Source organism: Akebia trifoliata, chromosome 4, assembly GCF_017979445.1.
Source record: "Akebia trifoliata isolate Shusen 1 chromosome 4, ASM1797944v1, whole genome shotgun sequence".
NCBI lineage: Eukaryota > Viridiplantae > Streptophyta > Magnoliopsida > Ranunculales > Lardizabalaceae > Akebia > Akebia trifoliata.
In genome coordinates, this window is record NC_141378.1 from 4,222,197 (window position 1) to 4,244,765 (window position 22,569).

The 22,569-nt window shown below is 36.2% G+C and overlaps 4 protein-coding genes and 1 pseudogene across 9 annotated transcripts; 1 reads left to right on the forward strand and 4 right to left on the reverse strand.

Moving 5' to 3' along the window:
• The first annotated feature begins 833 nt into the window (after positions 1 to 833).
• On the forward strand, positions 834 to 4,997 carry LOC147403108 (antigenic heat-stable protein). Of its 3 annotated transcripts, XM_086438568.1 has the most exons (6): positions 834 to 1,005; positions 1,218 to 1,382; positions 3,314 to 3,429; positions 3,770 to 3,938; positions 3,969 to 4,104; positions 4,323 to 4,997. In XM_086438568.1, the coding sequence occupies exons 2-6, from the start codon at positions 1,278 to 1,280 to the stop codon at positions 4,703 to 4,705; spliced, it is 909 nt and encodes a 302-aa protein (XP_086294694.1). In that variant the 5' UTR covers positions 834 to 1,005; positions 1,218 to 1,277; the 3' UTR covers positions 4,706 to 4,997. The 3 variants fall into 3 exon arrangements, with proteins under 3 accessions (XP_086294694.1, XP_086294692.1, XP_086294693.1); XM_086438566.1 differs by having other exon boundaries at positions 3,770 to 4,104; XM_086438567.1 differs by lacking the exon at positions 834 to 1,005 and adding an exon at positions 1,103 to 1,124 and having other exon boundaries at positions 3,770 to 4,104.
• A 3,139-nt stretch (positions 4,998 to 8,136) lies between these two features.
• Positions 8,137 to 8,735, reverse strand: CP12-1 (CP12 domain-containing protein 1). Its single transcript, XM_086438570.1, has one exon. It carries the CDS (start codon positions 8,663 to 8,665, stop codon positions 8,288 to 8,290), a length of 378 nt encoding a protein of 125 aa, XP_086294696.1. The 5' UTR covers positions 8,666 to 8,735; the 3' UTR covers positions 8,137 to 8,287.
• Positions 8,736 to 9,538: 803 nt separating this feature from the next.
• On the reverse strand, positions 9,539 to 14,896 carry LOC147403110 (heme oxygenase-like, multi-helical). Its single transcript, XM_086438569.1, has 3 exons — positions 13,893 to 14,896; positions 11,274 to 11,491; positions 9,539 to 9,941 (listed from the first exon to the last, which is right to left on the reverse strand). Exons 1-3 carry the CDS (start codon positions 14,049 to 14,051, stop codon positions 9,626 to 9,628), a joined length of 693 nt encoding a protein of 230 aa, XP_086294695.1. The 5' UTR covers positions 14,052 to 14,896; the 3' UTR covers positions 9,539 to 9,625.
• A 1,135-nt stretch (positions 14,897 to 16,031) lies between these two features.
• On the reverse strand, positions 16,032 to 19,095 carry LOC147403111 (cytochrome c oxidase subunit 5C). Of its 4 annotated transcripts, none has more exons than XM_086438572.1 (2): positions 18,964 to 19,095; positions 16,032 to 16,511 (listed from the first exon to the last, which is right to left on the reverse strand). In XM_086438572.1, the coding sequence occupies exon 2, from the start codon at positions 16,483 to 16,485 to the stop codon at positions 16,291 to 16,293; it is 195 nt and encodes a 64-aa protein (XP_086294698.1). In that variant the 5' UTR covers positions 16,486 to 16,511; positions 18,964 to 19,095; the 3' UTR covers positions 16,032 to 16,290. The 4 variants fall into 4 exon arrangements, with proteins under 4 accessions (XP_086294698.1, XP_086294700.1, XP_086294699.1 ...); XM_086438574.1 differs by lacking the exon at positions 18,964 to 19,095 and adding an exon at positions 18,878 to 18,900; XM_086438573.1 differs by lacking the exon at positions 18,964 to 19,095 and adding an exon at positions 17,945 to 18,045.
• Positions 19,096 to 20,339: 1,244 nt separating this feature from the next.
• Positions 20,340 to 22,108, reverse strand: LOC147403112 (DELLA protein RGL1-like; annotated as a pseudogene).
• Between the last annotated feature and the right edge of the window lie 461 nt (positions 22,109 to 22,569).

Genomic DNA, 22,569 nt, shown 5'->3' on the forward strand with positions numbered 1-22,569 from the left:
TCTCAACGGCTATTTTACAAAATCAGAGCCTTTTGAAAGCACTCCAATGCATTCGGGTTGGGGCTTTCTATTTTGAAATATTTTCGAGAGAGAAAAAAAAAAAAAGAGAGTGAGCTTCTTTTTACTTGTTGACAATAAAGAATGATGGTAGTAGTGAAATATTTCACTGTAGTTGAATTTGTAGAAAGTCATTTTAGCTAGTATGGTTGGTGTTGAATTTGTAGTATATTTTCCTCCACTCTAGAGTGGGTCATACCTGAGTGAAACTCCGTGACTTTCTTATATTCATAGGGGCTTCTCCAATAGATCGGTCTTTTGGAGTAGTTGGTTGGTTAACATGGTACCAGAGTGTTGGTTTGTATATGTCACGGGTTCGAATCTTTCCACCCTTACGGGTGAGGGGAAGTGTTGAATGTATATTTTTCTTCACTCTCGGGTTGGTCGTACCCCAGTTAAGTCCTGAGACCTTATTATATTCATAGTTCTTCCCTTCTTCAATAGATCGGTCTTTTGGAACAGTTGGTTGGAGTGAAGACCCCTTCGATAGGTAAAATGACTTTTCACAATAAAAATGCCTACCTCATTTACCTATTTGTGTTGGAGTTATTCTTAAAGGTTGAAGGAGATAAAATCTTAAGATTGAAGACGAGGGTTGCTAGTTTTATTCGAAGAGGTTGATGATGACTGTTAAGAAGATTGTGGTCAAGAGAGGTCTGTTATCAGTTTCAAAACATGGGATATCTCTAATATTTACCACAAGGGGTATCCTCAGCAAAACAAAAAAAAAAGAGAGAGGAAGGTGGAGTGTTTTGTTTCAATTTTATGGGAGATCATGTAAATATTAACTAGGTTGGGGTCTGCTTTGTAAAAGAAAAAATAAAAGCGGATTACAGTATTAATGTACGCCTTTCCGCACTAGAAACTTTTTCAGAAGTAAAAGAGGGAAATTTACCGCTACCGCGCTGTTCCTTAGCAGAAACGCAAATCCGTCGATCTTCGCATCAGGTAACCGAATTCCTTCTCAATCTCACCGTTTGTTCTTCAAATTTTAAAGTATTTTTCTCCCCGTCCCCGCGAAGTCGTTTGTTCGAATCCTCAATTATTTGCATTAACACATCGAATCTGTAACAAATTCAAGTTCTACACTAGAAAATCGAATCTAAGATTTCTGAAAAACCCTAATTCATGTAAAATAACGCATTTCGTTACTGTTGCAGGTGAAAACTATCGATTTTCTTTGTTTGTTTGAGTTGAAGAATAAAAGTTTGGGGAGTATTATGGAATCTTCTGTGATAACTCCTCAAGATGTTTTGGAGACGATGATGAATGATGGTACTATAGATGCCATCAGATTGAAAATAATCATGAAACTTAAAGCTGATGTAAGTGAATTGATAAGCCTAGCGGCATTTTTTTTTCTTCTTCAATTTGTTGAATTTAGATTTAAAAAACCTTATAAAGATCCAATGTGGTTATTTTAGTTGAATTTGTGTAGTTTGTGAAGGAAATTTTTGTGGATAAATGTTTTTTTGGGTCTGTGATATAGGACTATAGTTCTTAATTTGTGGTATTTTGGGCTTGTTTGATGATAATCTTGCCTGGAGGTAATGTTTTGATCAAGAGAGAAACTGGTACTTTCTTGACTGAAACATTGAGTGTTTTGGGGTCAATATTTCATATTGATCTTGGCTGATTCTGATACTTTATGATATTTTGAACCATGGTTTGGAGTGACCTCAATGCTAGGCTGTGCGATTAACATTTGATTATGTGTCTAACTTGCTTGAGCTTTTTTTCAAAAGAAACTAGCACTAGTTAATATCCACAAAAAAAAAAAAAAGAAGTCTCAATGGGGTGCGTGATATTGTATCTTTGGCAGGATACTTAAAATCAGAGGAAACAAATTTCTTTTGCACAGTGCAAGACCAAATTTTCTCTCGGGGGCCTCAAATGAGCGCCACTTGCTCACCTTGTGAATACTTTTGGTGGATTTTTTTATTTTTAGTTTTTGATGGAAAATGAGAGAAATGTGTGTGAACAGTTGTGGGGATTTTTGTAGCTTTGTAGGGAAAATAAGGCGCATAGTGTTTGTTGAGGGTTCCTATAGCAAATCTTTTTTGTGTCAAGAACATCGTTAATTTCTGAACGATTGATTGTTTGGGTCATGGTTGTAACAAGTAACTATTTTGTTATTGTGGGTAGTTAAAGAATAATTAAGTGATTGACTTGTTAAAAAAAGACAAAGAAGAGAAGAGGTGATTGTCCAGGAAAAGTTTATAAAGAATGAATGTTTTCTATCCATCTGGTCGATTTTTGGTTTATGGGATATCTTGCTGACCAGTTCTCAATACTTGCATGTGTGTCTCGTTACCACTATGCTGTTGGTAGAATGTCTATATAGGTCTGCCTGGTGGGTACATTAGAGTTCATCTCTACTTTAACGTTAGTCTGACATTGCCTGGTTCAAAAATATGTAAGGGGCATTGAAATTTGTCTTGCCCTCTTAGTTGCCTGCTGCTAAAGCTGATTCCTTTGGTGTGCAACTTTGCTTAGATCCACAGCTCAGTTGGTTTGACACATTGCAAAACAACTTTGAGGTTCAAGTCCATCTTACCGCTCAATTTTATTTATTTATTTATAATGTAAATGTATAATTTTAAAACTTTTTTTATATTTGATCTTTGAAGGTGCCAACTTAGCTAAGTTGGTAAAGGCGCGTGGAGCGTTGATCCCATGACTTAGGTTCAAATCTTGTTGAACCCACTTTCACGTTGACCACCAACCACCTTCCTTGCCTAGTAAAAAAAAGTTACAGCCTCCAACAAATAGTGGAAGTAGTTATAGATTCCCTGGCAAAATTTTATAAGGGGGGTTCAAAAGGCATCTAGTAAGAGTATCTGTAATCTATTATTTCTACCCTTGTTGATTATCTTGTTCTCAAAGAGAGATTGGCGCTGTTCAGGAAGTGTGCTACGGCCTCTTTCTGCTTTCTACTTCCCATATGGGCAGTTTTTTTATTATCAGTAATATGTTCTATTACATTTTAAATATTGAGAATGAGAGAAAGTAATCCTATGTGGAGGTTATCAATTATCACTTCTTGGTGGTCCAAACTCTTCTATGTGGGATATTCTCAGAGTTCCAACTTGATTCCAATTGGTAATCTTTGTATCCTTGATTGATTCCACAAGATCCTTCAAGTAGAAATGCTGAAATTTTTATACGATGAGGACTTGGCATCAACTTTTGTTCAAAGAGTTTATATTGCTTTGGGAAGATATTGTTCCAACATGTTGGTTATTCTGGACCACAGGAGGAACTGAAGAAAACCACATTCACTATGCTTGAGCAGAGTAAGGTTCTTAACACCCCTGGTTCAGAGAAACAGACCAAGAGGGAGCTGTTTGACGCTCTTCGGCAAGAACTTGAGTAAGTGGTAGTATTGCCTTGTGTATTTTTTCTCTGCATATTGACCAAAATAGCAAAGTATCCACTGATAAAGGTGCAGAATAATTGCTCTCGAGCAACAATTGACCTGATGGGGCAATTGTTGCATTCCTTTTGAAGGTCGGTAAGAAATGGCTGAGGGTCTAGAAATGAACTTTATAGAATAAATAATTATGGCCCCAGGGACATTATATACTTCTGATGTTGAAAAATTGTATTATATGATGAAGTTACATTTTCTTGCAATTTGTAGCTTACGCAGTTTGATTGGCATCCTGTTTTATTTGATTATTATTATTATTATCTTTCTGATGAGACGCAGAGCTCCAGCACTTGAGGAAGCCTCCAAATCAGTTTGGGAGTTAATTCTGGATGATGATAGGTTTGGGAAAGAAATAAGTGAAACTGTGGAAAGAGTCTACTGTCGATTAAGTGGCTGTGAACCTCCGCTTTTTCCTCCTTCCAACAATGAATCCCAACCAGAGAATGAGAAAGAAAAAGAAAAAGAAAAAGAAAAAGAAAAAGAAAAAGAAAAAGAAAATGAGAATTTGGATTCTTCTTCAAAGAAGAGGACCTTCAGTGAGATAAGCACGCAAGGAGGAGCAGGTGAAGTTGCAGATGGATCCAGCGATCCTCCATCCATACCTGGGGATTCTGGTAAAGTGCATTCTTCCAATGCAAATACATGATTCGCTGCTTTTTGTCTGCTTGATTATCCTTGGCTAGTCTTTGATTTATGTGCAATTGAGAATAAGAAAAATCTTATGACCTATGTAGAACAGTAAAAGTGACTTTCAAAAGTTGAAAATTTTGAAGTTATATCCTTTGTGACTGTATTGGTGATTGTTCTTGTTTTTCTTCTTCTTTGTCTTCAGTTCTGGATTGTAGGGGTGTGCCTTGTGATGATGGAAACAGCCTTGAGCCTGAACCAGGGAGATGTAGAAGAACTGATGGGAAGAATTGGAGATGTTCCAAGCTTGTTGTTCCGGATCATAGATACTGTGAGCGACACTTGAACAGGGGACGTCTTCGTTCAAGAAAGCAAGTGGAAACCACATCCCAAGTTACTACTTCATCGCCTGACAATATAAACAACTTAAAAACCAATCTTCCGATTTCACTCCCAGTTCAAGTCATGACCAACAATGATGACACAAACACTAATAGCAATAAGAGTGGTAATGATTCTCCAAGGTTGAGTTCCTCTCCTAAGAGTGCTCCTCAAGATGGTACCTGTAAAGCAGAATCCTCTTTATAATTTGAGAGAATTTGAGATGAGTCGTTGGAGTGGGTATTTTAAAGAGAAGAGGCAGGGATCTTGGTGGTGGTGTTTTGTGGAGGAGAAAAGTGGACTTCCATCATTGCCTTTTTAACTTGAAAGGTGGATAGTAGTGACAACATGACCTACATGTTTTTGCTTACCTTACATAGGGGATTGGTTGCCCGGATCTTACCTTTTTGATTATCTTATCTGATCATTGTTGTTTTGGTGTTCTTTTCCTTCTCTTCAACCAGCTACTAATAATAATGATAATGACTTTTCATGGAAAGTTGAAATCTTAACCGGCCTGTCTTTCTTGGTTAAATTGCTAGTTAAGCTTTACTTCTACGGGAGGTGCTAGAGTTCATAGCAATCTGTACTTTGTACTCTTTTATGTTTGAAATCTGTTTTTGGTTATTAGTGATAAGTTTTGTAATTTACCCACAGCAAGAAATTGAAGTTACCATGGCAATTTCAATGCATTTTGTACAAAAAAGGAGGCATGATTCTTTTGTTTTAGTATACGCTTTATTAATGTTTCTTTAATGGGTTTGATCAATAAATTGATCAAGCTCTATTGGCTTGTGGTTGGGAAGTTAGGATTGATGGCTCTCATGGTTCATTGAGGATCATTAAATTGTTCCAAATGCTTTTATTTTCACTTTGCTGTCTAGGTAGAGAGTTTACTGAATTTGTAAATAGCAACTCTTTGATTGGCATTCTGACTTGAGGGAGAAGTGGGGTGGGGGGCAGGAGAGGTCCAAACAGGCTCTTGCAATAAATGTACTTGGACATGGTTGAGTATCATTGATTTGTAGTTTAGTCTGAACATCGACTGCTTCACTTGAAAATGTACTAATTCAATTATTGGCTGATAGTTTGGATAGTTTTGCTTTTTTGGTAATTTGAACATGGATCTGTAATGCGTGTTTTTTGAGTTTATGCAATTGTGGATGGATTTGTGAGTCTGTGAAAGAGAGGTCAATGGATGAATCATGGGCCTTGGAGAATATGGATTGGTCATAAATCCATGTGTTTGGATCATTTTACAACGGTCTGCTGTACCCCCCCATTGTCTTGAAAACCAGACTCGATACAGAACCCTCCAAATAGTGGCTGAATATGTTTTAGCAATGCTGCTGAATTGAATCCCATCCTTCTTGCAATAGCTGCCATTGAACTTCTTCTTGGAAGTTTCTCGAACCTTTAATTTTTGATCAATTCTAGTAAGTAACGCCTTAATGCATTGCAGACATGCAGCACAATGTTCCTTGAATCCAGAACCATGAAGATTCAGGTAACTTGAGGTTAATCAGGCTTTTTCTTTGTTCAATTGTCAGGGATTTTGGTATTAATTCACTGTTGACTATGTATTATTGTTCAAGTAAACAACTAACAAATCATGCTTATCATAAGAATTGCCCATTTTTATCTCATCTTTAATGCCAATGAATTTGTCAGTAATGGTTTATCGTTGTGGCCCAGATTGCGTAGAAGAATTATTGTGAATTTCACGCTTCCATTTTGTAGATGTTTTCGGTACAAAAGTTTACTTAGCAAATCATGCTGGTATGATTATTTATCAATATATATATATATGTGTGTGTGTGTGTGTGTGTAAAGTTTGTATGATTGGTTCGAACATTTAGTGAAGGTGATAATGATTTGTGTTAAGAAATGACCTAAATCTATACATCATTCTTTGGTAGAAGCACGCCATGCTCTTGAATGCTGCACTAAACTTGCTTATGAGAGTGACGTAGAGACCTGTACTTGTACATGATAACAATAGGTTCGGTGGTCCATCTTTCAAGCAAACTACCTCTTCATGAATGTAAAATTTAATGTGTTTAGTGGGTATGGAGTTTCATGATGAGAGCTATCTTGGATCATAAATCATCATTATCATAATAAATGCCTCATCTCATACATTCACGGTCATTATCTTCATCTATATTCGATATTTCACATTCAGGTGCTGAAATATATATTCCTCTAGTGGGAGGCCAAAGGTTGTGCCTTGGTGGAGGTACTCTGATGTATTTTCCTTTGTAATCCCAGTTGCAGGTTTGGAAAAAGAAATTTTTTTTTTTTTGATAAGTGTAATATATTGATAGAGATAAAACAAAGTACAAGGAGGCCGAGGAAGCCTCTCAAAAAACAACAAATCAAAAAGAGAAAAATTAAAGCATTAAAGACTGCATAAAGAGTTCCATCTAAAAACGAAGTCGTCAAACGTTATCCCCTTGAAATCTATGTTTTGCTTCGCCCAAAGATATAACCACCCCAAGATTTCCAAGAATATGCCGTGAGAGCTTCTCATTTTATTGTTAAACACCCTGTGATTTCTTCATTCCACACCCCCCAAGCAATAGCCGAGGGAAGAATAGCCCACAAGATTCTTTTTCTGGAAGAGAAAACATTATTAGCCCACCCTTCTAACAACATAGAGAAACTACAAGGAATGACCCAATGAATACAGAAAAGACCAAGGAATATTGACCAAATTTGATGAGAGAATGTGCAATGAATTAAGATATGGTCGACAGTAAGGAATTGCTACGCTAATGTGCTTGAGAACACAAGAAGAGGCAGGGCATGAGAGCTTGGAATCTGAGTCCATCTAAATGTACTTCCTATTGAGGCCCACACTAATGTAGTCCATCATACTTTTTTCGTTTTCTTTTAATGTACATGCAATATATCATCCCTACTATGCTGTAGATCTTCACAAAAGCTCAATTCTATTTTTAGGTCAACTTTCGATGTAATTTGTAATATTAGAGCACCATATTTTGGTGAAAGAAAATTGTCATACCATGACCGATTGATTTATATTTGAATTGTCCAACATTGTCTCACAACTCAGATGAAGAATAAGAGTTTTTATATAACCACTTGGAAGAAATATATTCAAGTTGTAGGTCCTAAAAGAGCGAGAAGGAAAGACCCAAAAGAACTTAGATGGAGACTGAAAGTAAATATAAACTCACTCCTAATCAATCGAATATTAGGTTTTAATCCTCAATTAGTGATGCAGCTAGCATGTAAGTGCCCCTTAAAATAGAAGGTAAAATCTAATGAAGTGGTTATGTATAATAAACAACAACAACAAAGCCTTATACCAAAGATATGGAGTTGAAAGTGAATCCTACGTTACGTGGACAACAACCTGAAATGAGTTTCTTGATGATCAAAAGATGCACCCCAAGGTGGGTGCACATAATTATCCACACATCTTCACAGCTATCCCACTTTTGGAGACAAATATCATCATCAAAGCCTTGTCCCAAAGATTTGTCAAAAACTCAGAATAAAAATCTCCTCTCAAGTAATAAATGTTGGGTTTGGTTAAACTTAAATAGAAGAAGAAGATTTTGATGATGATGATGATGAAGATAATTGCAAGCACAAGCAAAAGAAAAACATTAAATAAAATTAATATCTATTAAACAAAAGATGTCTATATCCACTAAGATATAAGTTTGCATTTTAAGGTTTTAATTCATAACTTATATCAGACAAAGACTTAGGAAAATACGAAGCAACACACCCAACCCGAAAATTAACAGAAAACTGTCAATCGTCGAAGGTGCGACACTCCTTGGTCTCGGGGTTGTCCTTGCAATACTCCTCTAATGGATCCGTTTCCTTCTTCTTGAGTCGTTGGTCGCTCTTTGTTGCACTTATCTCCTCCACAGTGTCCCATGCAGCCGCACACTCTCCGCTTACCGGGTTTTCAGCGCACGTCTCTTGAGCTTCCTTGATGCTCTCGGAGAGGCTTTCGGGTGCAGTAGCCATGGTTCGGACGTTGATACGAGCACCTTTGAAATGATTCACCCTCCATGGATGAAGGTTCAAGCATAGAGGCTTAAAGGTGTGGGTCTTGGGTGGTGAGTCTGCCTTGGCAACCACCCTAGTGGGAGAGAAACTCACACCAGCTAGTGTTGTTGCCATTGTAGTATTGTTGTTGTTGTTGTTGCAATGTTGCAAGGATGAATATGTTAAGATGAGATGATAATAAGGAATTTGATTGAGGTCTCCAAGCCTTGTGTTACACACATTTCTTATCAAAATGAGAACCAATCATAGACACCCACGTAAGACCCAACTGGAAGATATTACATTTAGAAAATCGTATATATTCCAAAGATAAATCCAAAAGTTCCTCTGGAGCTACAGTACAAAACTCTTCTCTGTAGACACAAGATGCATAATTGAATTTGATCTTTCTTTTTTGCCTCATGGAATATAGCTATTGTTCAAACTTGCCAAGTGGGAGTTTCTGAGTATTCACTAGGGCTTGCCACCTCAGCTGCCATTTTGTAAAGAAAGAGCCTGCCACACCAGACAAGGATCCTGGAATATTTAAATTTTTTTCCCCTTAAAAGGGAAGAGTTCTTGTCCCTTACTCAAACTGTTCAGTTTCAACAAAGAAATTTGCCCATGGTGCTTTTGCATCATCAAGGATTTTGGGACCCGCATCAGGTTATTTTGACATTGGAGACCTACCCTAGGAAATATCTTGATATTTTTCTTACTTTTAAGATTGTGGTCTGAAATTTCCAAGAGGCAAAGATCCCATTATCATCAATGACTTAATTGATCTTCCAAGGGATTGAATCCACAATTAATTCCAGCATCATACACCATTCATTTGTGATGTCCAAAAAATATCAAAAGCATGCTGACCCACAATTCAATGGGTCACCAATATGTTGAAATGTAACATAATCCGTCAATCGCAACCATCCAATATGTAGACTTTTTATTACTACACAGTTTTGATTGGCATATCAACAGCTATTTAAGCTAAAACACAATTATATCCATAAGAAAGGTAACAATTTAACTACACAATCTATGTCTCTAAAATTATTTAAGATCTTACAGAATAAGCATACAACTTAAAATTATTTACATCTCACCATAGCTCATGTTCCAAAATCCAACTTCATATTTGAGAACACTAATTAATGCTGCTTCAGCTTTTCTCAGAATATCCTCTGATGAGTTCTCAAGACGCCTATTGGCGATTTGTTGAAGAGAACGACAATACTCACCAAAACTGTCGTTGCCCCATCTCTGGCAAGTACCCAATAGCTCTTTTAAAGGCTTGGCGCCCTCTTCAAGACAGAGAGAGAAGCTCTCTTGATAAACTGTTTCAATGGCCCAAAAGGCTGTAATAGCAACCGTATATTCAACTTCAGGGCTCGTCAAGCTTTGGAGAAATCTGGTATCAAGATTTTGATTATTCCACTGATTCAAACTAATAAGCTTCACAGTATTGAAACTAACAATGGTAGGATCGAGGTTTGACATGCCTACTTCCTGAGATAAGTAGGGACTTATGTAACAAGGTATCATATAGTATGTATTGTAATTAAAGGGAATGATACATAAGGGTTGTGTCAAAATTACAAATGTATTGAACCTCTATAGTGCAATAAGCTTCAAATGTGTTGATATACCCTAATTAGCTATTTTATATCTAAAAATTAATTTAAATTATTGAACAAGGCCTAAAAGTAGCACAGTTTCAAAGATCATCTTAGTAACATTGTGGAGACCCCAGTTTGAGCATTAATTCCTCAGGGGCCACCCACGAGGGCGCACCCTCACTTACCTGGTGCGTGTGATGTGCGCGCCTTGCACCTACCCTGAGACTAGTCCTTGGACAAGACCATGTTCTATGGACTGGGCAAAGCCTAGATACGGCCCAGTCCATTGTCTACAGGGATAGCCGGTTATCCAAAAAAAAAAAAATTGTGGAGACAGCTTTAGTTCTCTAAACATCATAATTTTCAAATATATTTTAAGCATTTTAACATAGTTTAGTTAGCATAACTTAGTGTATCATTCAACAAAAAATTGTGAATCTATCATGCAAATGTGGTTGTTGGGGAGTATAGTTGATTTAAATATAAAACTTCAGCTCATCTAGCATTTTATAAAGGTTAGTATAATGTATATTATTAGCATAAAATAAACACCGTTTCATATCATGGACTTTTTCCAGCATGTAGATGATATCAATACATATCATTCATGGATTACTGAATGATACCAATATTTTGAACCCTGGACACAAGTTCTTTTTCGTTAGATATCAATATAGTGTATACACGCTTCAGATATCTTTACCATTATGATGAGAGAAGGTGGAGTAGAAGTGGTTCGACACCAAATTTTGAATCCCAACAAATGCCCCCACATTTACATTTAAAGTTAATATAATAGGGGGTCATTTTGGTCAAAAACTAAGAAAATTGCAGCACACAACCCTATCAAAATTACAAAAATATCCCTTCTATACTATGTAATATTCAAAAACCCTTTAATCAATGTTTTAAATTATAGATAAGCTCTTTTGATACATGTGTGTTTGCACATGCCATCTTCTAGTAGTATTTAAAAATGGATTTGCAGTAAAAGTTGTTTTAATTAGTTCTTATGATATCTCCGGGGGGGATTTTTCACTTCCCACATCTAGGTAATTAAAACTATCAAATATGTTGAGTTATATGACCACCCAATATACTCAAGAGATTTAAGATATAAATACCTGCAATAGTCCTGGTTTGCTTTTAGAGGAACAATGCTTGATAGCTGTATATCCCACTTAGAAGCTTCTTTCTTGAACCATGAAATCTCATCACTCAGTGACGCCATACCACCTAGTAGTACATCCATGTCTGAACCATTATCTGACTCCCTACAAGCCTTTAGCAAGACACTTGCTAAAAAAGGGATGAATTCTCTAACAAATATGTAATCCTGCCCCTGCACTTCTTATTTGAAATATGATTAGTGTTCCACTTAATTTTCTTTAAGGAAAAAAGGAAGGACAAAATGGGATATCACAAGAGATTTTTTTTTGATATCGTGGGTATCCCCACCCTTCAGGTGGGACTAATCCCGCGATCACACGCACCGGCCCCTCGGAAAGTCCTACATGCAACAGGTTGAGTCAAGGGTCAATTGGACCTGGAGAGTGGCCCCAAGAAATTTATAGCTTCATGGGGTTTTGAACACTTTACCTGTTGGAAAAAAATGCATATTTTTTATCCAGATTTTTGTTACCAAGTAGGGATATTTGAGCAACGATTCAAGTGGGTCCCATTAGTTTTTTGAGGCTGGACCACTTGGAAACTTATTCATCTCATTGAAGAGAATAGTTTCATGTATTTAGTTGTCAAAAATCCATTATGGGTGAATGACAAATCGGCTCCTAAGAACCCCTATTAGCCATGGTTTGTTTGTGGTTTATAAGATTATTGATTTTATAAGAGAAACTCTTTAATCCCATATCGGATAGGAATAAAAAAATTGTCTAGTTCTTATATAGAACTTCTTATATCACTTAAGTGTATATGAGAGAGAGACTTGGATAAGCCCACGCACGCACACAAGGGGCCCATGGGCTCAAGAAGGATTTGGTCCAAAATATCCTTAATGCGTGTGTGGGCACACGATGCGCGCGCAGGGGGGGTGCAAATTTCGTCAATTTGGTTTCACGTGGGTGCGCACAACGGGCCCCTTTTGCTAATTTTCGTGTTGGGCTTGAGCTGGGCTTAAATCCGTTTTTTCTTTTGAAGGGGCACACCCCTCACCGTCCATTAGAACACCATGGGTGCCTGTTCGGCTTGTTTAGGACACCTCCCTTGATTTCTTTGGGTTGTCTCTTAAGAGACACATGCACATGTCCTTTTCTAAACACATGCACATTCATTTTCCTAAGAGACACCTTGTCTCTTAATTTTCTATAAATAGGTCATCTCGACCTCAGTTTTATTCACTAAAATTTTTCTCTTCTTCTTCTTTGTTGTTTAAACGTGCTAGCATTCTGTTTTTCCATTTGCATTCTTTGAGAGTACAAACAGTAACGTCCGGTTCGCTAGACGTGTAGATTGTAGTGTTGCCTCTACACGTGTGATCGTTGTATCCTGGGAGACAATTGTTCATTGATCTGTATGCACCAAGTTGCGGGAACAAAATTGTCTTAAAGACATTGTGTTAAACACAAGCCTCGGTCAAACTTCAATTTGTTCATTCTCGGGTATCTACCGGTCTACATTACCTACTCTTCCTGAGGAGCTTATCAAGGCTTGACTTGCCACTTGGCCAACCCCTTGGGGTTATCACAAGAGAATAAATGAATGTATTCTGCCAATTTTCTCTCTTTCTTACTTTAAATCAAAACTGGAAATTTCAACCAATTGGATAGTGGAAAGTTTCACATAAAAATAATCCCTTAAAAAAAAAAAAAAATATTACATTAATAGTGGATTGCATCGAAGAGCAACCATAAAAGTGTGAATCAAAAAATGGGAAAGAACAGATAAAATCTTTGTGCCAAGCAAACGACGTCCAAGCTTCAAAGGTTGTTCTAGACACAGTTTCACAAAGTCCTTCGCAAAGAAATCCATCATATTATTTTGCCTATTCCATTGCATATCTTTTCACCATATGAAGCTTGAGACAAATTAAGGTCAATTTAGTTCTTAATTCCCTCCAAACAAAATGTTATTGATGGATACACACATGATGGCAACAGCTCCAACTGAATTTTCATCCCAAGTCCCGATCCTATACAAGGTCCTTGTTCCCCACTAAATGTTGGTGATGGGGGAGAAGGAGTTGATAATTTCTGGGGACAAATTGCATGAATATTAAGGTGACTACCCAGAGCATTCGAACCAAACTTGTTTATTTTATTTTGTCAGAAGTGGATTAAATAAAAAAACCCATTAGGACATAGATCGTCTCTTTCATGAATTTAACACTTTGAATAACAAATGGGTACTGAATTATGAGGTAACCATTATTTCCTATTCTACAAACTAATAATTTCGTAAACTAATTTCAAAGGAACAATCTTATACAGTTAGTTTCACTACTTGGGTATCCTTTGATTTATATTCTAGATTGATCTGATTATAATCTAAAATTGAACTAATCCTACATTTTTAAACCCTTTTACAACATGGGTTTGATCCCAATTTATATTAAGATATGTTAAATCCTACAAAGATATCCATTTATACTTGCAAGGATAATAAATAAAAAAGAGCAAATTGAATGAAATTGAGAACACCCATGATCCATCTATCTATCAACTTCAAGTTTCAATCAATTAATTATGGTAATAAGAAGAGGAGTGAGTAGTAAATTGGTAAATTACTAGCCATCGTTTGAAGGAAGAAAGATTGACAGTGCCATCTCTGATGCTGAGGATGAAAGGGTGTCTGGTTGCTTCTGAATACATCAGACGGTGTTTATTCAGCCACGTCACGATCATCCCACCTTCATCTCCTTCCATTTTCTCTGCTTTTCCCTCCATTTCCTCTGCTTCTGGCGGATGAAGAGAAATGTTCTTGTATCTGGACACATTAAATGCCACGTGTCGTGGGATTGCTCTTTGGGCCCACTGTAACCAAAACTCAGATCAAGGATGAGGTCAATGATGAAAGAGCAGAAGCTGAAAGCTATGGATCACTTTTTTTTTTTCTTTGGTTAATTTTGAGATACCCTCCGGGTTTTGGTGAATATTTGATATACTCCTGTATTTTTTTAATTGATAATAAACCCCCTGACCGAGTTTTTTCTACTAGACTGTTTGAGAATCTCATAAAATGATCGAAATAGCCTCATCAGTTATCATGGAGTGGAAATATCCAACTTCAATCACAATTGGATGATCCTTTTTCTTTTTATTGATCATGAAAGGACTTCTACATGTCATTTTCTTTCAATGGTAAGCTTTGACATATAAGTCTAAAATTGCAAAAATTCGTACCAAATATGTTGTATTCACCAGGGTGAGTTTAAAATGTTGTATCGATTAATGAAAAAATTGATACAATATTGATCACTACATTTGATACAAATTGAAACATTCCTCCAATGCTATTAGTCAATACATTTTGATATTTTAAACCATGATTTCCACAAGTAACACCAAAACCTTATCCCATTGATTTGCATGCAGTTGGCTAAACATATTTTATTATTTTCAAAACTAAGTCTTGTGTTATTGAAAATGAATTCATATTTGCTTTATCCATCTTTATCTACATTCTTTTGAGTCTTTTTCCTTAATCTTTTAAGACTTTGAATATAAAATACATCTAATCAGAGTTGTAACAAATCATCTAAGCCAATTTTTTTCTTAATTAATCATTTATTCAAATTATTACAATTTTTTTTTTTTTTTCTGACAATCAAGTGTTTGGAATTACGTTCGACTAGGGAGACCAGATGAATTAAGATTGGAACCAAGGCATATAAGACCCTCACCAAGGCACGTGCTACACCCACACATCACATGCATCAAGTGAGGGAATGCCCTCATGGGTGGCCCCGAGAAATATTGCTCATACTGGGTATCGAACACAACCTAATGTGATTTTTTTCTGAATATGTTCATTTTAGACAAATATTGAAAGGGTCAAGATACCAAATGGTGTCCCTTAGGAAATGAACTCATTAGACCAAGTGAACAACTTGAATGGGAGCCCAAGGTGTTTTAAACACAACTAAAGCATGCCACCAACAGGTAACCTATTTTATAGGAACGGGGTGTGATCTCGAGTCATATTTAAAAGAATAATGCTGAACTTACCTGAAGGTTGTAACTGCGGATGACGCCTAAGTGTGTATGAACCAAAGATGCTTTTCATAAAAGTGTATTCTAAAATAAAATTTGAATTTTTTAAATTGAATTGATGATGGTTAATTGGTTATGGTAAATGCTGACCAAGTCAATGGTATCATCACTAATAGATTTATCGTCTAAAAAAAGGGATGGGGGGAAGAGTGAAGAATCACTTCTGCCACTTTAAAAAAAATTAAAAAAAAAAATCAGAAAAACACAGTTGGGGAAGAGAAAGGGTTAATAAGACTGATGATGATGCAAAATTAACTACGGGGAAGGACCAAACCCATAATGTTCAGCACAGTAGCACTGCCACATGATTTTAAAAAAAAATGGGAATATCCAAGGATAGGAGCCATGTTTTGCAAACCTGACTGATCCGAATGAAGTTCTTTCACCAGTTCAATGGCCAGTCCCGGCATTAAAACAGTTTCCTTAATTAGTCCTACCGAGAGAGACGACATTTCCTTTCCTTAATAAGCTAGAAACCTCACCTCCTACCTGGTCTCAGAGATCACAACCACCTGCTGTTGTATAGTTGTATACATATGAAAATGTAATTCTCTAATTGGGTTGACAGTTAAACCTGGGAAATCTTCACAGGACCCAAGAAATCAGAGTAAAGCCCAACTCAATATACGTCATATGTATGTCACAGATCAAGACTCAGAGAACCCATCTCTCAAGCATCATATTTCTGTTTTAATATTTAACAGCAGCACACATCCAATCAAAACAATTCACCAAAAAAAAAAAAAAAATACAGTTCTCACATTTCAAGTTCTGAGACTTATTTCTGTCATCGTCCAAACTAAGCAAGTATGATCTTTTGCATCTTAATTCTCAGAAGCAATCAAAAGAAGTAAGAGAAAAATTACTGTTAAATGTATTCATGAACTAGGAATAGTAACGGAAATGAGAACAGCTACTCTTCCGCAACAACAACACTGATCTCACCCTTCTCAAGCAAGTCGTAGAATGCCCTTGTTTTCCTTTGCTCATTCCAGTGATGCATCTTCCAGAAGCCACCAGCGATCAAGCCAAGTGTGGCCCCAATACAGATTTCCTTGACCACACTTGGTCCTTTCAAGGTGGCATGAGCAATCTTGTGGCCAGCCATTAACTTCTTTTTTGAATGCAAGTAGCCTACAAGCAACAAAAGCATGTCATGAGAAGACTGCTAACTTTTCAAAATGACCTAAAAAACACTTGCTGAGGGTATTTTTGTTGACATGTCAATATCAAAATATGTCTTACAACCAGAATAGCATTTTTTTTTACAAAAAACACCACCACCACATTTTGAAATTCCCTCCTCCATAACTCCCTCTAATTAAAGGGATTTGCACATGTTTGAGTGTAAATCCAATCTTCTAAAAATTGCACGGGTCAGCCGTCTAGAAAAGTGGCAAGGCCAACCACCGGGTTAAGGTTAACTAACCAAGGTTGATGTGAAGACATATGTGACTTTATTTAACCACTCAAGTTGAATGGTCCACCAGTTCAACCATATGATTCTGATGGTTTTAGTGACTTGGAATAACTCCTTTATAAAATTATTATGGGTCCAACCAAAACAGTTTTGGGGCCAGCCCCCTGGTACACTAGTTAAACCACTGGGTCCAGAGACTGATCCCTGCTTTGGTTGTAAGATGTAGCTGTCTCCTTATTCATTCCCTAAGGAAATGTCAACATCCACATGTTTAATTCATTCAAGAAACACTATATTTGCTTCTGCACATCATGATAACACTTCAAAGTAGCATACACTTTCAAGAATTAAAATAACACATTCATCAGAACAAATTGTTCACTAACAAGGTATTTGAATAAACCTTTTTCCACCCAGAAAAATTCATAGAAGCAGCTTGTCATAAACCAATACGTAGCTTCGATGCTATCTATAAAAACAAACCCATCTTCAACCAAAATTCACTTAGCTTCTTTCTGATAAAATCCCATTTAATAACGCTCCATCTAATTTAAGGATAATGAAAAGAAGTCCACTTAGAAGATATTTATTAAATGAAGGACTGCATCACTGTCTCAATAAAAAGAATGTCATTCCAATTGAGATAATTGTCAGATGCTAAGTTACCCTTGACTATTCTGAAATTTTGCACTAAATTAGCTAAAAACCAATCTTGGAAGACCAAAAAATTGAAAAATACAAACATATAACATCTAAAGTGGTAATCGCAATTTATATTCATCAACTAAAAACTCTCAAAACCATACGTAACAAAGGTAACAAGTCACAGCCTGGAATTTAATGTTTTAAAAAGCTGAGGCGAGAGGGCAGGGAATTAAGAATCCAGACAAGTAAGGTCCTCATGCAACTGCCGTTTTATTAGTAAGCAATTAATTAAAAATAAGAAGAAAAAAATACAAACTTTCTAGACTATGTCAAATAACAATATATCCGTTTGTCTATAAGATAATTACAGTTGATATCACGATCTGGGTATAAAACCGTCTTCATCTACTTACTATTAATCACTAACCCACTTATGTATCCAAAAGAGAAAATAACTATCATACACAATCTAGATCAGTATATCACAAATAAGAATATTCACCTCCCTATTCTATATATTAGAGGGAAACATAACATTTTGTATTTCTATGCTCAAGGTGGCTTTTTTGCTTTTCCCAGGAAGCACATTGAAACCTGACCCTAACTCGAAACCTGAGGGCATAATCAAGGATTTGAGGTTTAGTTGCAAATAGACAAAGTAATTATATATAGTTGAGCTTCTGTTGTTTAGAATCATATATTTTATCTGCGAAAATGTAACCTTTGGTATCTTTAATTCCTGAATTAACTTGACTCTCTTTTCTACACAAAGAGAGTATTTAGATAATTGCATAATCAAGGATTTGAGGTTCACTCGCTGGTCATTCAAGCAGTTTCAAGAGAAAGACACCTACAAATGAATAAACCCAAATTACGTTCAATACAAACTCACATGCCCTCTACATAATCCTTTTATCTAGACATCTAAACCTAACATACTCACTTTTTGGAAGAAAAAAATTAAATAAATCAGGAATTAATGATACCAAAAAATTGCATTTTCATATATAAAATACATGATTCCAAACAACTGAAGCTCAATTATATAAGACTACTTTGTCTATTTGCAGCTAAACCTCAGATCCTTCCTAAGTAAAAGAAGAATGTCGAATAAAATTAGAAATCAAAGATACCCAGATTGCAAAATTTACATATTGTGAAGTTACCTTTTTTCGAATTGAAATTAAACCTCGGATCAAGTAAAAGAAGAAAATAAAAGTAGGTAATAGAGATAACAGATTGCAATTTCACATAAGACATTTCCATCAGTCGATCTAGAGCACCGATCGAACTCTATAAAGATATAGAAACCCTAATTTCCATCTCATTTTTACTATTAATCTGGAAGTGAAGCAATCTCATCAATAATCACATTTTTGAACCCCAAAAAAATGAAATAAAAATAAAAATAAATAATTGAAGAAAAAGAGCGAACCACTTCCGATCTGTTCTCGAATGAAAAAACCCTAAAAAAAACACAGAATAATAGAGAAAAGAAAAGGTAGAATGGAGTGAACATACCTCTGCGAAGAAATATTTTGCCCTAATCAGAACGAGCGAGAGAGCTCCGCGACGAGCAAATTACCAAGTTATCTGACAGATTTTAATAATGTCCCCTGATTTTGTTTATTATTACTTCAATGCCATCATAAAGAACACGGGAACACACACGAAGAAAGTCGTAGAAAGCGTGTGGTCAATCCAGGCCATCCAAATGTTAGGTCACTAATCGTTGTGAGTTAACTCGGTTATCGATTGAGTCAAGATAATTCAAGCATTATTAGTTAGTTTAACTTTAAACAAATTTAGAACAGTATATATTTTTCATTTTAGTAGATACATTCTAAATATAATACACAACTTTGACGAGTTTGTGAGATGACCATGGTTTTAAAACTCGTTTTGACATCTTGTCTCGTTCATAAACGAGACAAACTCGTCTCAAACGAGTTTTTCGATACTTTTTGAGTCGTCTTGTTCAACAATGAGAAAAATGAAATATGATTTTAAATCTCGTCTGATATGTTTGACTTGTCCATCCATCTCGCTGGTGGATGATACTAAGACGTATTAGACGAGTCATCTCGATCTCGAACAAGATTTAAAACCATGGAGACAACATTGTAATTGACACTTTTACGAAAGGCGAGGTGACTAAAGAATTTTAGAACTATACTTTGTAGACATTTTAAACATCTTCACCAATTTCTCAAACATTTCATGTTGCTATTAAGAGCCTAATCAAGCTTTTGCTTTACTCTCTCTAACCATCCATTAAGGAAATCTAAACATTTAATGATATAGTGAGGTTCAAATTTTTATACATCCATACGTTCATATGTCACATCGAGATCTATATATTCATTATCAACAATAAATCCTATCAAAAGAACTGCCAAGGAAAAGGTAATTACATCATGTATTCACATTACAACGAAAATCCTAATCAATCTTTTGCTTTACGTTTCTAATCGTTTGTAAAAGATGAATTTTTTTTTACAAAGTATAAAGAATTCTTAAACGGTTTATGGGAAAAAAAAATTGCTCACAAACAAGTCAATGAAATCCTAGATCGATCGATCAATCACACGAAACCGTGTGTATTTAGGGTATCCTCAATTTACAAAATTATCCACATTAGGCGTCGTGCAATTAATCTATTGGGATTTCGTAAAATCTTGTATTGATTTTCCTATGAGTAAATATTTCTCAGTTTATAGCTAAGAACCACCAATGGATATGATCTAAATTTCTATTATTTTGTGGATAAATTTTATTCTAAAAATTGGGAATTGTGAATTTTTTAGAATAAAATTTGGTAATAAATGAATAAGACCCAAAAGAATAACCCAAAACAGTCTTAGAAGGTTGGACTAAGAATTCCAACATATTTTTACTTAATAAAACTTCCATGCGGATAGTGAATGAATTGGAGTTCCCTTCCACCCAATAGTGAGAGATTTTCCATTCATATCAAGTGTGCAAGAATTCCCACAAGAGAACTGTTCAACAATCAAGCTAGCTTGATACATAGATGAGTGACTCAATTCTGTCTCCACCATCCTAAATCTTGCAAAGAACGCTCTCCATACGTCGATCCTCACATGTCGAATCCTCCTCTCTTCGCCCTCAGTTGCAACAATATTCATAATTCCTTGACCCATGTATTTAACTTCCATTATCATTCTATTCTCATTATTTCGATCCATGTAAGCTTCAAGGCTATCGAAAAATGCACTATAGAAGAACAAAGTTCGATGAAACGGGTCACGAATGATGGCGAATTATGGTTTGCATCGACTTCGGTAACTACCATTATACATGGGTTGAGGTTCCTAATCACTCTCATTAAGGAGTCTAAATGATCGGGGCACGAGATCATGGACCTCAACGTAAATGGAAAGTAGATAGCAATGACTTCATCGTCCTTCAAATCAAATAACTCTTCCTTGAGATCTTTCATGTTTGACACAATAACTACCTTGAATGAAAAAGGAATATTCATGGATTCGGCAAAACTTGCCAACCTCTTACCAGTCTCCTCTATCTTCTCTCGGTTTGATGTTCCAACGGCCGTTAATTTAAAAAGCTCAAGTGGACATCCTTGTCTTGCTGCAAGAGCTTGCATCATGACCGTCCATGTGATCCCGCTCATGATTCCAAAATCAATCGAATGGACCTTTTTCGCCGACCCCACATTTTCTAAGATGACTTGTACTCCTGCAAATTGAAGTACTTGAGAGAAGGGGAGTTCTTGGTGATAGGCTACACTTGTGGGGTTGGAACTCATCAATGTGCTTTCGATAACCATTAATTGTTCATCTACATCCGATCCCTTCATAGGGATTCTCCCTGTTTCACGATTGATCCTCTCTCGAAGAGCTTCCGCAAAGTGATATACGACTCTTTGAACCGGGCTACCATTACTCGATGACAAGTAATCACATTGGGTAAGCAATTTGCTTGCTCGATCGAATTGTTGGTTACCTACTTTCTCGGCTGAGGCTAGAAGAAGGTGAGCGAGTTCCACATCTTTGGTTTCCTCATTGGTGAGACCCGAAAGGGTACAACCAAAACGATGCTTAAGCATGGAGAGATCATCATCATTATGGGTTGATAATTGGATGTAGCGGGCTCCAGCTACTCTCATGACTTCTTCAGTTGATAATCTTCGGTAATCTTCGAGAGTACATGTTTCCTTGTGTTGCTCGTTTATTGTCTCCACATTCATCCTCTTGACCCCACTCATACAATTGTTTAGAAGCTCTAATGATGCCAAGGAGATTGGATATGAATTCTCTTTCTTCGGTTGGGCAAGGTCTGAAAAATCGGTTAGGATGGAGTCAAGATTAGCGAATCCGTGGGGTGATTGAATCGGTGGGGAAACTAAATTGAAGTGAAAATCATCCACCATCCCAAAATTCGAAAAGGGTTGTTGTTGTTGTTGATGATCTTTGGACACTAGGACTCCTTTTTGTGGAGTGTTCCCTTGATGGAAACCATAATCGGAATAAACATAATCCATCTCTCCCCAATCTTCAGTTCCAAACAGATGGGTTTGTTTCTCTTTGTTCACTCCTTCCATCCCATAACCTTGAAGAGGATCATAAACATCTTGAGTTTCACCAAAATCGAAGGGCATGAGAAAGTACAAGGCGTTTTCCATTCTTGATATCAAAACCAATCAGTGAGCTCGTTCGTCAATTAGAAAATTTGTTTTCTTGATTAAACTCTAACTATTATAATCATTGTCATGAATGAGGTGATTCACCAAGAACAAATTGGTAACTCATAGTTTAATCTATAATTAAGTACATAAATACTTTAGTACTTCTAATCGTAATTCACACGTCTTCATGTTGCAAGATTGCGACAAATATGGATTATCCTATTGTTGATTCATTCTTGATCAATAGTAGAGATACTAACCATATAGAGTTGGAAATTGAAAAAATCTTTCACCTAAGAACAACAAATAAAACAATTATGATGTTGATTTGTCGATGTTATCAACTCGGCCTGCAGTCATGGCTATATAGCAAGAAAATCCATATAGAATTTACTAACTTTTTCACAATCAAAACAAGGATATGAGTCCAAATACATTTTGAAGGATACAGTAAAGTT